This window comes from Aptenodytes patagonicus, chromosome 3, assembly GCF_965638725.1.
Source record: "Aptenodytes patagonicus chromosome 3, bAptPat1.pri.cur, whole genome shotgun sequence".
NCBI classification, from domain to species: Eukaryota; Metazoa; Chordata; class Aves; order Sphenisciformes; family Spheniscidae; genus Aptenodytes; species Aptenodytes patagonicus.
The window spans coordinates 90,749,815-90,767,354 of record NC_134951.1 but is presented as its reverse complement, the minus strand read 5'-3'; the positions used below and the strand labels follow the sequence as shown (position 1 = coordinate 90,767,354).

Below are 17,540 nucleotides of genomic sequence, written 5' to 3'. Positions count from 1 at the left end.
TATCTCCGCAATATTCCTGTGCTTACTTAGGATCCAGATGTGCTTTTCACAAGTAACACAAACCCATGCACACAAACTCCATCTTGTATTACTGAAATTTTCTCTGGAACATATTCTAGGACTATTACTATTACTATTTCTTTCAAATCCTGGGGTTTTTTGATATATAGAGACTGAGTGAATACTGCCAGTAATACTGGTGTGGAAATGTGTTGTACATTTCCCTCGTCTGTCACTAGTTTACTTGCATTTTTATTCTATCGTGGATTTCCATATGGTCCTCTGTCACCTTTACTTTACAAAATATAAATTCTAAGCAAGACCAGTGCTGTTCCTCACAAAATCATGTGTACTTTTCACTTCTTCTCTACAGTATAAATGTATGGTTGTGTCTTAATGTTCTTTATAAATAGAGAACACTTGGAAAACAGCAATAAACTTTGCTTCCTAAAAGTCCTTTCATTAGCCAATGATATTTCTGCATCCAGGTGTTCAAATGTCACGTAAGTTCCTACAGAAGTATGAATTGGTTAGTAGGCAAAACCGGTTTAGAAAATAAATACATTAATAATGTGAAAGAAAGTTATGATTGAATAATAAATGCTGGCTCTCTTTTTATACTTGTAGAACTCTCCTTAAAATTGCCATTGAGAGCAATTTCATCAATGTGTAAAGAAGAAAAGCTGCTCTCACATACTACAAAGACCACCTTGAACATACCAGGCATACAATATTCTCTACTCAAATAGCTTCAGAAAGCCACAACTCTTTCTAGCAGAATAATACTCTTATTGTTGCAGCTAACAGCTAAGTACAAAATAAAACAAATTCAGGATCTTGATTTGATTTAGAACATGTTTTCAGTGTTACTTTTAATACATAAAATACGCAAGTAAATGGGGCACAGTCGTAGGATTTGTTTTTCCTTTACATCCAGCCGTTCTGGCCTTTAGATAGGTTCAATGCTTTCTTCTGTTAACACTTAGCAATTGCTCTCTATTTTGCACTGAGTTATAAATTTTCTAGCTGTTTTACGTTTTTTAAATAATTAAATTTGTTCTATGAGAAGGAAGTTGTTCTCAGCAGTCATATCAGGTTAAAAAATCTTTCTAGGCCACAGAAAAGGTAAGACTGTCAGTGGATGAAAGATTTCAGTATTATGTTTCTGCAGTTCATCTTCCTTTTTGTTGATATAAATACACTGCACATTATCAGGCTAATGAGTTTCCTTTTTTCAATAAAGCAAAATACACCCGTAATAAATTTTTATAAATGAATGTGCAAATAGTTCTGGATGTGTTTGGAATATTAAATACTTTGAGGCTATTGCAATAAATAAAAAGCAATTCAATGAGTTTTTTGCAAGCTCTTTGGGGGTTTTCTTGGGGGGGTCCTTTTTTGTTTCTTTTGTTTAGTTTTTTTTGTTTTTCTTCTTCAGCCAATTTCATTTCAGGGTATTTCTGAATGGAAATACTTTGTAGAACTTACTATAGCAGAGTTAAACACTTCTGTGTATGTGTGGGAAGGGAAGGAACAGAACAGAGGCTATATGTGTGTTTCGATTTTCATCAGCCTAGCTAACCAGTGAATCTAGAATGTTGCAGCAGCTCATATGCATATGGAAACACTGGGCTTAGATAAAGTTTTCTTTGGTCCCAAAATTGTTTTCTTCAATTATGTTATATTCATTTAAATTTCCTGATAAATAATTGATTTTTTTTTTCATTAGCAAAGTAATTTTAGATCTCAAATTCAACATACTGATTCCCAAGCAGAAGTAAAACTTGAAAAAAAAGTACCATAATCAAACCTCAAGCCATCCTTCTGCCATCTTCAGAAAGAATTATTGTGACCATTTAATGATTTTGTTTTCAATGCAAAGCTCATATTCTAGATCATGTTCCAATTTATTTTAAATTGGAAAAGGATGCTGTTTTAAAGTGTTTATATAGATAGACAGGCCATAATAGTAATGGCCTTGTTTTTAATGTATATACTATCATCTTTAATTTTACTTGATTGTATACTGTGCAAAGAGTATACATAAAATACTATTCTATTGACACAATCTCGAGATTCTTTTTTCCTCTTTAAAAATTTGGAATAACTAATAATTTTGGAGGGAAAGCTGTGTTCATGTTCATATAGATACCAGGTTTTCCATTTTCATTTTCTACATCTTTCTGCTCACGATGATACTTCTATTTCAGTTTGGTTTGACTTTTTTTTTTTTTTTTTTGAGTATGTGTATGAATGGGAATCTATTCTGAAAGGTGACTATAATAAAATGGAATCTCCTTACTCTTTTTGCTCCCAGGGTATGTCTGTTCATGCCATTTTATGTTACTGGCTAACGTGTTCTTCAAGAACTGCATACTTTTGAATGATTTGTTGTTGTTGTTGTTGAAGTGTTCATAAAGCTTGTTTACCAGCTCTTGTCTTCTCTGTTGCAAACCTTAAAGTTTAATCAATAATCTTGCAGATAGCATGAAACATTGTATTCAGCATAAAATAACTGCTAAATGAAGAATTGTGGTCTGACAAGTTTAAGATTATTGTTATGCTAAATGTTTTGAAAGTAAGAGTGACAAAATCATCAGTAGGTATTTTATTACATTGTTACATTTGTATATATTAGTCTAGTTCTGTGAGAAGTATAGACTAATTCGGATGTTTTCCATCATTTGTAAGTAGTGTGCAATGCACAGCAGGGATTGATTTTAAAACATGAAGCCATATACCAAATCAAAACATTTTTTTAAGATCTGCAAGGTTTATTAGAAAATGTATATTCTGAACTCTTTTACTAAAACTGTGTTCATCCAAAAACTTATATTTACAGTGCAAGTGGAGCGGGGAGGGGGAAATGTTTTTCATTGCAATACTTAACATGCATGTTGTTATAACTCCTCTTGTTATGGAGTTAACATACATGTTATGGAACTCCTGTTGGCAAATTTTTGCAGTATTATAAATGACAAACTACCTGAAAAGAATCAGTGGGCACGGAGTAAGTTAGGAGGAAAAAAAAAAAAAAACTCAACATGTTTCAATGACTGTTTAAGGAACCAAGACAGATACATCTATTTTCTGAAAATGACTTTTCTGATCTTCTGTCTTTTCACACACTCTGGGTTTAATTGCTTTTACCATTGCTTCAGCGATTTCTTCTAGAAAGAATGCCTTTTAGCCCCACAGAGTGTCTTGGTCGCAGAATGACCGTATTTTATGAATACAGTGCTGAAAAAGCAGTAGAACGGTTGAAGTCTATCAAATCATCTGAGCGTATAAATTTTGTCAAGAGTTCAGAGGATGTTTGCAATCTTTTTTCTTCTGAGGGGAGGGGAGGAGTCTTACAGTCTGTAAACTTATTGTTTCCTTTTGAATTTGGAATTCTAAAGAAAATGCATTCTTCACTATAGCAAACAGGTACAAAATATGTATGCATGTAAATATGTAACTGGAGTCTGGTAAGAGGAAGTTATTAGATTTGCCACGTTGATCCTTTTCATTCATCTATGTAGCTTTTTTTATACTAGAGTGTCTTGCATCTGATTCTATATCTTTGATATATAGTTAAAATGACATAAACAGCTTCTGTGAAAACCCATGGCTATTCATGAGATATGCCCTGTACAGAACACAGTCTGTTCGCCTGGGATGGCTAGGATAACTGCCAAGAAGCAGCGAAAACTATTAAAATCAGACTTCTCAGAAGCAACGTGGTTAAACACAGTTCATGCAGTAGCTAAACACAAAGTGAGTTTAGGCATTGTACTCTGGCTCATCACACTTTCTCAAAGGTGGGAAGAAAATGTTTGCCTTTTGTCTTTTCTATCTGATCAGTAACTCTGACTTTTAACAACCAGTTTACTGTATATTATGAATGTCTGGACTACCTTCTTTGGAAGAATTATGAGGAGCTCAGTCTGAATACTAAGCGCAGCATTGCCAAGATGATCTGCAATATGGATCTGAAACCTCTTCCATTTTCCTGCTCCCTGGAATCCTCTCTTCCCGTCAATCAAGCATCCTCTGAGTGTGGCTTATCTTGCTTAGTACATCCAAACTGTGTCCAAATCCTGCTTGTGTTTCCAAATTCATGTCTCTTCCCTCTTCCCCCCCTCCCCCCCCCCCCCCTTTTCTTTTTTTTTTCTTGCTGGTCTGACTGTATCCGTTCACAGCTTAGTTTCTGAAATCTACTTTTATTTGACTTCCCTGACAATCAAATACACTCATCTTCCTTTCCCCCAAAAAGTTATGAAATATAATTGCTATTATAATTTACATTCCCATCACTTTACAATGGCAAATACCTTATTTCAAATTCAATCATTTGCTCCTTGTTTTATTTTGTCATGGTCCTTTTGCCATGGTCCTTAATGCACTGTGCAGTACAGCCCCTTGTCCTTTACCTTTGCTCCACTTTGATTTAGTTTGCTTTTTTAACGGTTCATCTTTGAATTCCCTTTTACATACTTTTTGTCTTTGGGTTTTGTTCTGCTCCTTGTATATGGATTGCCTGCACTGAAGTTAATAGCATTTAAATCATCATCCTTTTCAGATACGTCTCCAGATCGTGGCTGTAACCGTTGTTAGGATCTGAAAGAATAGAAGGAGAATTACTCAAATACTTTTCATTTACAAATACCATCATTAATGGATAGGTTCCTAGTTCTAGCTCTCTGAATTGCAACTGTAATCCTTATTATTTATTTGTTGGTTTTCTGTTAATAGTATTATTAGTAATTACTGCATATCCTTTATGTTAAGACTACAGCGGTAAGACTATTGGGGAAATTTTAGAAACTCAAAATTTTACAACTAGATAGAATTCTTCAGATTTGTATTTTGAATAAAATTTATGCTCCTAGTTTGTGTTAGTGCTCTTCTAATGCTTTCTAATGCTTTGTGTAGTAATTATATATGCAGAACAATAGAATCCCTGTTCTAATATTCATGATTTGCTATAAAACTGACTGAAAATATCTATTAGGATTCTCAAATAAGACCTTTTTTCCATTGATATCGGTATCTTCAGTAATGATTTGGATGAAGAACTAGATCTGTGGACATTAAGTACTGAGTAATGATAATATTGTAGAACTGCAGCGTGATCTTCATAAACCATGAAGTAGTTTAAAATTAATGTCCTGAAGTTAAATTAAAGTAAGTATAGAGTCCCAACATCAGGAACTGTGAAAGGCATGTAAATGAGATCAAACTGGAAAAAGTTTTTTTGTACTCAAGAACTTTGAAGTTTATAAAAAGCACATAAGGAAAACATCAAGTGGAGTGTGGTTTTTTTGGGTTGTTTTTTTTTTAGCTAACCCATTTTCTTCCTTTTGATTCAGAAAAATGGTTCCTGTTACCCTTAATTTTTCTGACCAGTTTTTATTTTAATTTCTGGAAGATCTCACATATATATCAATAAAGAAAAATGGCTTCTGTGGCTTTAAAGAATCATCACTTTTGATAATTAATCCTAAAGTCATTATACTGACCTCTAGTATAGTTCATCTGTTGGGGGGCAGGAGAGGGAGGAAAGGAGAGTGAACAAGACCAATTCCTGATCACTAAAGCTAGCTTGTGTTAAAGCTGTGTTTCAGCTATGGTGACAAGCAGGTGTGCTCTGAGTCATGAGCTGTTTTCGCAGGGAAATGCGTATGGCCTGCCAAAACAGATTACTCTGCTTTCTACAAAATTAGCCCTTGTGGAAGAGGACAAGGCACATGCTCAGACTTGGTCGTCTAACTCATGCTGTCTCCAAGAATATGCCATTACTTATTGAAATGATTGCGTCTTGCTTGTATTGTGTTACATAAATTTTGTTAATTCTTGTTTGTTATTGGATAAAGAATTTTAAAAATTATTGCTTTATGTAGATAAAGTTATATTCTCAGTTACAATATTAGAATAACTGTTGCTGAGATAAAGTGATGAAATTTATTAATATCTACATCAAGGTGCAATTGTTTTGCCATCAGTTATTTTGTACTTTGCTTCTGTACTTTTCAGGCTGAGTTTGCATTCAAGCAAGTAACAGCATGATGCTTTGGGACTTGCTATATTTTTAGCCTGCTGTTTTGTCTGTTTGTTTTACTGGTGGAACCACAGAATTTAAATGGAGTATCACGGGGGATCTTTGGAGAGCTTACCATTCGTTGATCTGAAATTGAAAAGTATGTTTCAGGAACTCCTTTTTCCCTGCTGATTTAGGAGACTTCATTAGAAGTCAGCCATAGTGTTGGCAGTTCCACAATTGAGAAATTATGGGATTTCCCTTTGGGTTTTCTCAAGACTGACTCTTTGAGCTAAAAGGCTGACCTGAGATGATATTATCTAAGTTATTATCTAGGATCACTGTTATTAAGGATCATAGGATCACTGTTATTAAAGATCACAGGATCACATAAGCTGGAAAGGACCTTAGGAGGTCTCTAGTCCAACCCCCTGCTCAAAGCAGGGTCAGCTTTGAGGTCAGACAGGTTGCCCAGGACTTTATCCATTTGGGTCTTCACACCCTACAAGGACAGAGACTAGGCAACCTTGCTTGGCTGTCCTCAGGGTGAAAAAGCTTTTCTTTACATCCTGTCTGAACCTCTCTTGTTTCAACTTAGGCGAGTTATCCCTTGTCCTCCTGCCATGCACCACTGTGAAGAGCCTGGCTGTCATCTTGATATGCTCCCCATAGGTACTGGGAGCTGCTGTTAGGCACCCCCAAAGCCTTCCCTTCTCCAAACTGATCAAGGTCAGCTTCCCCAGACCCTCCCCACAAGGAAGGCGCTCCAGCTTTGACCATCTTGGTGGCCTCTGCTGAGCTCCCTCCAGTTAGACAAGTCTCTCATGTACTGGGGGGACCAAGACTGGATGCGGTCTATCACCTGTTAATCCATTTGCTTAAGAGGTCAACTGGATTGCGGGTTAAACAAAATTATATTGAGTACATTTCATAAATGGGGCTTGACTTTCTACAGCAATGTTGTTGTTGTCGTTCCCTTGCCATTCAAAATGTCCTGATTTGCAATGGAAATTGTTTCATGCTTCATAACAATAAAGCTGTTATTTTTAAGCATCACCACCACAGTTTATACAATGTTTCTGACAGTTCAACCATTACAGCCGTGTGGCAGAGACCCTGCAGGAACCCCATGTAATGGTGCAGATTGGTGCAGTGCCTAGATTTTTCCCCGTCAGTCAGATTTCAAAGATTCTGTGAAAATTATTATTGTGGGTTTTGTTTTGTAACGTTATGAAATGGAAGCATTCAGGATCGAGTAATCTAGTCTTTCTGCTAAAATATAATTTCATAAAAATAAACAATAATGGGACAGAGCAGGGCAGAAAACTTTAACTTTCCAGAATGATTGCTTATAGGAAGCTGTTAGCTTGGAGATATCTTTCTCTGGTAGTTTCATTTTGAAATGACATCTGTTTAAAACACAGCATTAATATCTGTTGGGTTTTTTTTTAAAAAAAAAAAGATTTCTAGGAATTGTTTTCTTCATGGTACATACAGCTACCTAAGTTAAAAAATAAACATATTACTCCCCATCCCCCAGACTCTCTCCAAAAATGCAAGATCATGATTTTGTGAAAGTCCTTATTGTTTACAGTGATATAAAAAAAGTGTAAAAGATTTAGGAAACTACTTTTTTCGTTGACAGCTGCATGCTGGATACATGTGATTTGAGATGATCAGGAAAGTTCTTGAAGTCATAAATGAATGCATAGACTCCCTTTACCTCCTTTATCAAAAATAAAACAAAAGCCATTCTTCTCATTTTTCAAACAACTTGCTGTGTCCAAACCTGTATCTTGGAATCTGGCTTCATCTTTTTCTTCCCCAAAACAGAGTTAATCAAAATACAGGTGGTAGTTGCTTCTGTTTAAAGCTGTAGCTGCTGCTTCTGACAAATACAAGCTTTACAGAAAAAAAACTTCAGTCTTTTTGTATAAATAGATAAGACATGCAGCGATGGGCGTCATCAGCATTTCCTCGGGATTTGTTTGGTTTGGTTTGGTTATCTCCTAGACTTCCCTTAAGTGACTTTGAAATCGTGAAGATATTTAAAGAACAGAAACATCTGAAGAATTGGAAGCCTTGAAGAATGTTATTCAGTCTTTGTAGGAAGATATAGGTCTCTATCCGTTCAGGCTTCAATCACAACAGCCCATTGTTTGCACACATACCTTATCATAGCAACCTGTAAGGTACAAATAGCATTTTTCTAAATGGTAGAGAGACGGTTTCCAGCAGAAACCTTCAGGTTATTCCATGGCTGTTTCTGTTGAGGGTATATTCTCATTATTTGGTGAACAGTGTAAGTGGTTAATCCTGAAATTCTGCTAGTATTCATTTTCTGCAGATGTGTGACAGGTATGTAAGTGATGTTCTAAATTTTGTCAAATATTAAAATTCAGTTGTTTTATCTTTTGCATAGTTTTCATATTTAAAGTTTTAATTATGTATTAATGGCGTTGTTTTCAAAGGGTTTTTACATATCACAGTTCTGAAATTTAGTCTTTGGGCTAAATCACACTTGTGTGAATCTCTTCTGTCTTGCTGAGAGGAGGAGCTTTACAGTTGTGTAGCAATGGAACTTCAACAGGGCAGGTGCGTGCACATGCCAGTGCTCCTAGATGTAGAATGAATGTGTAGTGCAAAAATACACGTTTATTGAAGAAGATGCTTTTCCTTTCTTTCTAATAGTAGTGTCCCCAAATATTTTGCTTATCTTTTCTGGCCTATGATATCCTCACTATATATACAGAGGGAGCATTAGGAGTAGTATTAGGATGTAAATCTATTACTTGGGTCTTACTGTTACCCATATTACCTTTCACAGAAAAAATAGGCAATATTCAAATTTGGTTTTGTAGTAATTTCAGTAATAGGAGAAGAATAACAAAATTTGCTTAAATAGGACTTCAGTACTAGAAAAGGTAAGACTGAAAGAAAGAAGCCTTAGGTGCTGTTGTTTGTGATACAAATAAAGAAATTTGACATGGTAAATGAATGTGCCACCAGATAATATGAAGCAATTTACAGGCAGCAATTTACTCCTGTAGTCCTGATTCGATATGGAAGTGTTGGATTCATACTTTCCTTTAGGTGCTTATGCGATAAAATCAGAATTTCCTTTCATTTAAAAGAGCGTGTAAAACTCAGTAATCAATGGAACTATATTAAACAAGGAAAAAAGTGGCTGCAGAATAGCGATAGAGAGAGGAGGCAGTGGATGATAACTGGTTTGTATCTTCAAAAATTGCTACAACTGCACAAATCAAAAGTATATCATTAAAGAGAAAACTTATATCACACTTTTTTAAAGAAAAGAAATATTTATGAAATACTCTTAAGCAACTGGTGCATAGGTGTACCTAGACATGATTTATGTATTAAATGAAAATTGGGGAGCATTGCCTGAATTTTAGAATTGCAGAAAGCAGGCTTTTTGCACGAAAGCAAAATACAAATCCAACGCATTTGAAAAAGCTTCCTCAGTTATAAATGTATGAATGCTATAGCAACATCTTTCTGGACATTTAGAAGAGCACAAGCAGGAGTTGAATGACAGGGTGCTTTATTTTTTTTTTTCCTTCATCTACTTCTCAGACACTAAAAAAACATTGTGGTTTGTGGCCATCTAGTGGTGAATCCATTTTAAAGACACTGACCGTGTTCAGAATTTTAATAAACCAGTCCTCTAGCTTTACTGTGCAAAACTGAATTACAAAACAGGGTTTTTTTGGGGAAAAAAAAAAATCTGTGTATCTTTTTCTCTTTTGCACTAGTAATTTTTTTTTTTACAGGATGATAACATCTGTGAAGGTCATTTCCTTCTTTCCTTTTCTTTGCCTTTCTCTAAGACAAAACAATTTTTGATGTTAGTTTGTTTTTAGCAGCCAATTTTAATGTGTGTGGGTTTTCCGTTTTCATTCTGTAATTTTTTTAATGTCCAAATACTTATAGTAGTGAATTTATCATTTCTTAGGCAGAAATTTATACTTTTTATAAATTATATGTTTCCAAGATACAAAATATTCTCTAAAATCGCTTTTAAGTATACATCCATTCTGAGAGCAATTCATATTCCTTAATTTGACAGGAATTGCTGGCTCTCCTGCTTAAGTCCTTATTACTGAATTGCCTTGATAATAACATTTTTCTAGTATTTTTCTCTATGAGTGGTGGTTTTAAATATCATGGGAAAATTATTCCATCACAAGTGGAAGGGATTAATACAAGTATCAGTAGAAACAGTGTAGTAGAACAACTATGGCAAGTCACATCTTGAATGAGATGAGGCTACATGGTTTGTGAGACCTGGTGGACTTCTAACATCTGCTAAGTCCCTGACAAATGAAAAACTGAAATTTTGTTTGTATTAGAGAAATAATTCATAAGCGTCTTAGTAGCAGATGTAAGCATTTGCATTTCTTGTTTTCACTAGATAATGGCAAAAATCTGAAAATTTGATGGTTCCAGTAATTGTTTTTTTTCCTTAATTAGGAAATGGACTGTAAAATGGTTTTCATAATGATTTTGGCTTTACCTTTTGTTTCTTTCATCAAAGTGTCATTTTTTTCATATCTGACCATTCCAACTAGCAGTTCCTTGAGTTTTCACAGTGTTGACATAGACTTCTGCTCTTTTTTTAATTGCTGTAGATATTTCTTCTATTTAATTTGTAGATTTCACCAAGATGACAGATAAGCATAATACAACAAAAATTATTTAAACTCACTATCCAGCATGTCACCATCCATCCATTAACATTGAACGTTGTATCAGGATGGTATTGGGTTAATGTATGTAATGGTTTGTTTCATTTTCAGGTATTTGGAGTGGATGACAGCCAGGATTATAATAGGCCTGTTATCAACGAGAACCAGAAAGATTTAGTAAAAGATTGGGCTATAAATTCTGCTACAGTAGTGCTGGAAGAAAAAAGACCACTGAGTACAACTGGATTTCTTGACACAGAGGTAGAATTTAATTTTTGATGGTCTTCTTTTTTCTTCCAATAAGAGAGACCACTAATAACTGACCAGTAAGTGTTAAAAAGCAAACAAAACCTTGCCTAGAAAATATTAGCTCAGATCTATAAGTATTCTATTTTTCTTAGGCCTTTATTGCATTATCAAAACTTCTCTGTCAGAGACAGGCATGTTACATTGTGAAGGTGTTTTAAACTTTGCTACCTTTCTATGTGCACTAACACCAGTGCATTGGAAATGTAGCAGGAGCTTCCTTGCATCATTATATTTGCAACACACGTTTGCACAGTATACGCTTCTTGTAAGTTATGCAGCAGAACTGAGGAAAAGCTGGTTATGTTTTATAGCCCAAAGCAAGTAACTATATTAAAATTCAGGAATAAGGTGTATGCATTTAATGTGTGATCCAAAGTCAGCTAGGAAAAAAATGATTGATAATACATTTCAGATTTTTTTCCAGAGCCAGAGGACTTCAGGTCTTTACATTCATGGTTTGAGTTCTCCAGTGAGATGCCACTCGTGAGAAGTCACTTATGTTAGTTGCCTCAGAAATGGTATAATTTAATCAGCTGGTGAAAGACTAGGCAAAGGAAAAGGTCTGTTCTTTATATATGACTCAGAATATGCGCACAAGCTAGAAGTTAATTGTATTTCATAGTGAAATCTTGGGAGGCATTCTGGTATCGTTGTGATGGATAAGCTATAACTTGAAATGCGTTGGGAACAGAACGGGCTCACACTGGAGGAGAATTAACCTGGTAACAGTAATGAAGCACACCATGCTTACTTCTACTTGCCATGGAAAACTGCTTCTGAAGTATGATCCTGTAAATTAGCAAACTTTATAAATAAGCAAATTTTCTGGAATATATCAAGAGCTTACAGTATGACTTTGTGTGCCTGCCATGCAAATACATTGATTTTAGTATCTGTTTCTCCTAGAGGTGGTGTGCTTTATCATCGTTGTATTTTAGCTACTGTGCAGTCTTGATACACTAAGTATGTTACTGTATCGAGATTAGTATGTTTGAATAGTTTCTCTGAGGTTACTGCTTCGAGCACATTATTGCCGTACAGCATGGGCATATCATGTGGAACAATTTGACAAACTTTGCCTTTCACCTTGCTGCTTTGCATGAATCTATAACCACAATCTTTCTCTGTCTTCTTTTTCATGCCTTTTGCAGCATTCAGCTCTTTTGTGCCGTATCAGTTTTCAAGATTATTAAAAGTATTGGTATTTTTCCATTTCTATAATTTCATAAGCAGCAGAAGAATATGTGATTTATTTTATGAACATAATTGAGCTTTCCAAGTGTCATATTTTGCAAACAACAGGGTTTGATTTTAGAAGACAGACTTCTGTAGTCATAGGGCAGGTTTAAGAATCCTTCTGGCAATGGCATAGTAAAACTCACTTTGATTTAGGTTGAAATTACAAGAATGATGCCTTTTTATTACTGTGGATGCTTTGCTGAATAAAAAGGTCTTTGTATATTGGGAAGGGAATGGGTTATTTGGCATAGTCTTAATTTACAAGATTATTACGAGGCATGATAGGGGAAAAAATGAAAGTTGTTCGGTAGGTAAAGGAGCAAAACTGACATAAGCAATGTGGATATAGCAAGAATTAGTGTAAGAAGAGATGAGGACAGATGAAGATGGAAAAAAGCTTACCAGAGAAAGTTAAAAGTAGAAGTTGATTGATACGTATGTAGAAGTAAAAGAGAAGCTAATCCAGAAAAATAGAGGTGTGTTTTGTAGTATCATAATGGAAAACAATCATGAGGGTAACTATTGAGAGAAGACTGTAATATTTAAAGTCTTATTACCAAAACTTACACTCAGTTTGTTTTATCATTAGGAAAGGGAGAGGCAAATGTGTTTGATTTGTAAAGTACGTGGGTATCATGTTCTCATCATATACAAACTTTTCTGCTTGTGTTTTTTGGAAGACTTACTGCATTACCGAGCTGCAGATCATGAGTTAATAAACCTCATTGAAGATCTTGGCTAAACAGTCAGCTAACCACAGGGTAGCTCAGTGTTCCAGCTTTGCATCCACTCAGATTGTGAGTGGACCTTGTTCCAGTTGCCCATCACAGTTGTACCTGTAGATGATTTAGCAGAATCTAACTCAGAACATGATTGACATAGAAAAAGCAGAGCATAAAAATTTAAGAGATTTCAATTAAGGAAGATGGAAAGGATCATAGAATCATAGAATCACTGAGGTTGGAAAAGACCTCTAAGATCGAGTCCAACCATCGACCCAACACCACCATGCCCACTAAACCATGTCCCTAAGTGCTGCATCTACACGTCTTTTAAATACCTCCAGGGATGGGGACTTGGGACTCCCAAAGATGGCTTGGGAAATTATGAAGATTTTATAAAAACTATTTTGGGGTTGAAAGGTTGTTCTGAACTTAAATATCTTAACTTTACAGGGCTTGTGAACTATTGTGAATAACGTGCTTGGAAAGGACCTGAAAAATTGCTTTTCTTACAAAGAAATTCTCAGCTTTTCCTTTCATATGACACACTTTGGTACTTTGGAGTAATGTATGTCATGAGACTAAATAAAATGCAGAGTGAATGTCTGACACAGTTGGATTGAGCCTGCATGCACTGGTTCTTGCCTTTTCAATGATTACAGATAGGCAGTAAAAATACTAAATCCATCCATTTAAAATATTTAAATGTTTTTATTTTCTATGTTATAAGCTGCCACTTGCCAACCAAGGTAAGTGTGATTTAAGAACAAAAATTAAATAAGATAGAGAACAGAGAGAATATTATTGTTGTTGTTGTTGTTTATTTGTACTGTGTGAGCTTGATTGATAAAAATACTGCAGACATTTGGGCTATGATTTATCCATCCAGCTTCCATTTAATTTTCAGTGGCCGGTTATACTAACCACAGTTCTTAAATAATGTACGTGGTTTATCAGTATTGTCTTTGATGTGCTTCTTAAGGACATACCTGGTTTTTGTTTGGTTTGTGGGTTTTTTTTAAATTTTTTGTTAAGACTGCAGCACAGTTAGAAACCTGGTTTTGCATCTGCAGGGTCATCAGTGCCATTGACTACAATGTTCCTTTTCCTGTTTTGAATGCCCATTTCATGTCTTTCCCATCGAAGATAAAATAAATAATACTGCTGACATTCTGAATACTGAATAACTTTATTCACTTAAATATTTGCTATATTGCTTCTTAGAAGTGGAGAACTGCTGTGTGTATTTAGAGACTAGGTTTCCTTTTGTTTGTCCTCTCTAATTACACTAATTTCCTGTCCTTCTGTAGAGCAAACCATTCAGTCTGAAGTTTGATACTTGCTTTTTGTTTGAACTTAGGTGCTATACTGAAATGTAGGATGATTGTGTCACCAATGTCACATGGCTGTGAAAAGGCATATATGACCCTTGGATACCCTGGAAAATGTATTGTCAGTAGAACAGGGAAGTGGTGTCGCCATGGTAGAAAGTGTTGGTGAAACTTCCTCTGAAACACTGGCACTAGAATTGTTACCTTTCTTGGTTAAGAAGGGTGAGTACAAGACCAGAGAAGGTACAAAGAAGTCTACTCAGATTATTAAGGGAATGGAGATTTACCTTACAAGAACAGACTGATACAATTCATTTAGTCTAGCAAAGTAGCAGCTGAGATTGGTATAATCGCTGGGTTTTGCTCTGTAAGTGGAGTAAATGCAACAGAAGGAAAAAGAACTGTTTGAGATAGATGTCAGTGTTGTTCCAGGAACAAATGTGAAGACATTGGCTGTAAATAAAGTGAGTATGGAAATGTGAAAGAAAATCATCACCCCTGGAGGAATATGGTTCTGAAGCAGGTAGAGAGGGGAGGGACTAAAAGAACTGCTTTCAAGACAGCACTTCAATTTATGAAAGGATGACATAATATGATTCTTACAACATGAGATGACTGGAGTATGTATCTGAAAAGACTTCTTTTTTTCTTTTTTTTTTTTTTTTTATTTAGCTTGTTGAAATTTACTTTAAAAAAACCATTATTCTGCTCTGAAATGCCAAGCATTGGAGATGCTTCCAGGTGTCATGTGTGCATGCTGTGGGTTTTTTTCAGATGTAGAGCCTGAAGCCCTAAATCTTCAGTCTGAGTAATAAGTCCACAGAAATCCGTTGGTACATTTTCTGAAGATCTGTTACTCCAATTTAGTTTGTATATGCGATAAGCATAAGGGAAAGCAGATTTAACACAAAGTTAAAAGGCTGGTATCTCTTATGTAAACCCAGCTTTTCTGAAAGACCAGGAAATTCCTTTTGGTATTCAAGAGAAGATTTGGAGGATTGCTTACTTGAGAGCCTGTAAGATGCAAATTGATATGGATTATAGGGAGAACATTAGGATAACTGAATGTGACTTTTTTAATGTGTGTTTTATAAACCTTTCACCTTTTGGATGTGCTTAAACTACTATCAAAAGAAACTGCTTTTCATAGCTTTGTTGTTTGTGCTAGTATATACAGAGAGTTGGCAAAACACATTTACATCCACTGCTATGTAGAAAACGCTTTTTTTTGGCAGTGTAATTACTTTCAGAGGAAGGTAATTTATCGTGTTGTTTTACTACAGTTAATCTGTAAAGTCTTAATATATTTCTCTGTTGTGAAGTGGAATTCAGATTTCTGATACATATCATATCTATCTCTGGAATTGGTTAGGTGGTACACAAGGAACTAGTTGGAGTTTTCTGTAGCAAAGATAATTGGGATGTCTAGTATACTTGGTTTTTGCTGTAACTAATTGTTTTATTAAAGATGGAAGTTCACTAGTATGGACAGGAAATAGAGAAAAGAAAGTTTAGAGATATGAAAGAAAAATGAGGCTTCAGCAGTACTTGTCAATGCATAAATGCTGCACATTTTTGCATGGGTTTTTTGTAATAGTCTTTCTGGCACCCTTTTCCTTGCATTATGTTCAGAAATGCCCATAAATAACAGAAACATTGAACTGCCTTCCTTTGCTGTTGTTAGACTTGAATTTTATAACATTTTGATTCTAAGAAATGAATTCACAATGTGGAAATTTGTATAATAGTTCAAACAAATGATTTGGTGCATCTCTGACTTACTACATTCATAATACTCTGAAAGAGATTCGTGATGTTGCACTTGTTTGCATTAATTAGGGTCATTCATTTAGTCAGGAGAAATTCAAGATTGTAAATTCAAGTCTTGTCAAATGTCTAAGTAACTTTTAATTTGAAAGAAGTCATCATACACTAGATGACATTGTTCATCATTCCATTTCTGCTAAATAAATTTTATAAAATTTACAGAGTTGGTTCCTGGTCAAAGACTAGAATCCCAGAGTGGCCAAGGCATTAGGCAAAAATCAGCATTTTGAATAGAAGTGCCAAGATTTGAGCAGGCAGCAGAGCTTCAGCTAACCTTTGAAATAGCTCCTACAAATTGCCTTATTAAGCAAGTTACTGGTATCTCCATGTGCTTCCCTTCTCTTTTGTTGATCTTGAATTGTGATTTCTCGTTTGACTTGCCTATGATTATGTAACTCCTTTGGAACTGTAGTCAATGACTTCTGTCATTTGCAGTGCTTTGTCTTTTGAGTCCAATAAATTAGACTATGTAAACTTCTATAAAGCCTTTGATAGTGTACGGCCCATGTGTGTGCGCATATGTGCTCATATATTTGCATAGACAGTTGCCTGCTGTCTTTTTTTGAAGATGTGAGCAAGAGAGACTATAATATATTGGATACAACAGTAATATTGCATTATATTTAAAAATGAGTTTTTGAAAAAAAATAACAACACAACATAAGAAGATGGTTTAATTTTATACTTACTTTTTTTACATCGTAAAAATTTTCAAGGTTTCAAAAGGCTTACTGTCAAGAAAGTAAATTAATTTCCTTTCTAGGTCAGCTGCAAAAAATGATCAGATACTGATTACATTGACTTCACTGTTATGCACTAGGATGGCTTAAAACTAATCTTTGCGTCTTTCTTTGTTTAGACCAAACAAATAATCTGATCTTCCTTTACTTTCCATCATAAGTTATCTTACTCTTTCAGTCCTTAAGGTAGTTTTTCTGTAATGAAGTAAATACAATGTTTCATCTGGACAAGAAGGTCTTCTAAACGGGTAATATGTCACTTTCTTGTCTTCCTGAAGCATGTTTTTAATTTTTGAACACACCCACACACATACCCCATGTGTTTTTTCCTGCTGTTCTGAGCTGAGGACTGAAATAACCTGGTTTTAAAACTAACGCATGTTCTAATATATTTTATATAGGTTCTGATGTTTAAAAGTTCACTGCACTAGGAAATGCTGTCTATTCTGTACTGATCCTGCAACTATATAGATTTTGGTTTTTTGTTTGTTTGCCATTCTAGAGCTGGTAACTCTAAAATTTATTGAGGTAAACTCCTTTTTCAACTTCCTCCAGGAAAATAGTGTCTGACATATCTATTCAGGAAAAACCTGGAAAAAGGACATGCTTTTTATCAAACAGTTGTAATTTTTCTTCTGCTT

General features: G+C 35.0%; 1 protein-coding gene across 6 annotated transcripts in view; it reads left to right on the top strand.

Annotated features, from left to right (window-relative positions):
* CEP170 (centrosomal protein 170) overlaps window positions 1–17,540 on the top strand; it is a 105,931-nt gene that overhangs the window by 54,727 nt on the left and 33,664 nt on the right. For 5 of the 6 annotated variants that reach the window (XM_076334207.1, XM_076334205.1, XM_076334204.1 and 2 more), the window contains one exon: window positions 10,843–10,992. The exons of the other annotated variant lie outside the window; for it this stretch is intronic. In XM_076334207.1, coding sequence (XP_076190322.1) covers window positions 10,843–10,992 — 150 coding nt within the window. The remainder of the gene's footprint in view (window positions 1–10,842; window positions 10,993–17,540) is intronic. 6 annotated transcript variants of the gene reach the window in all.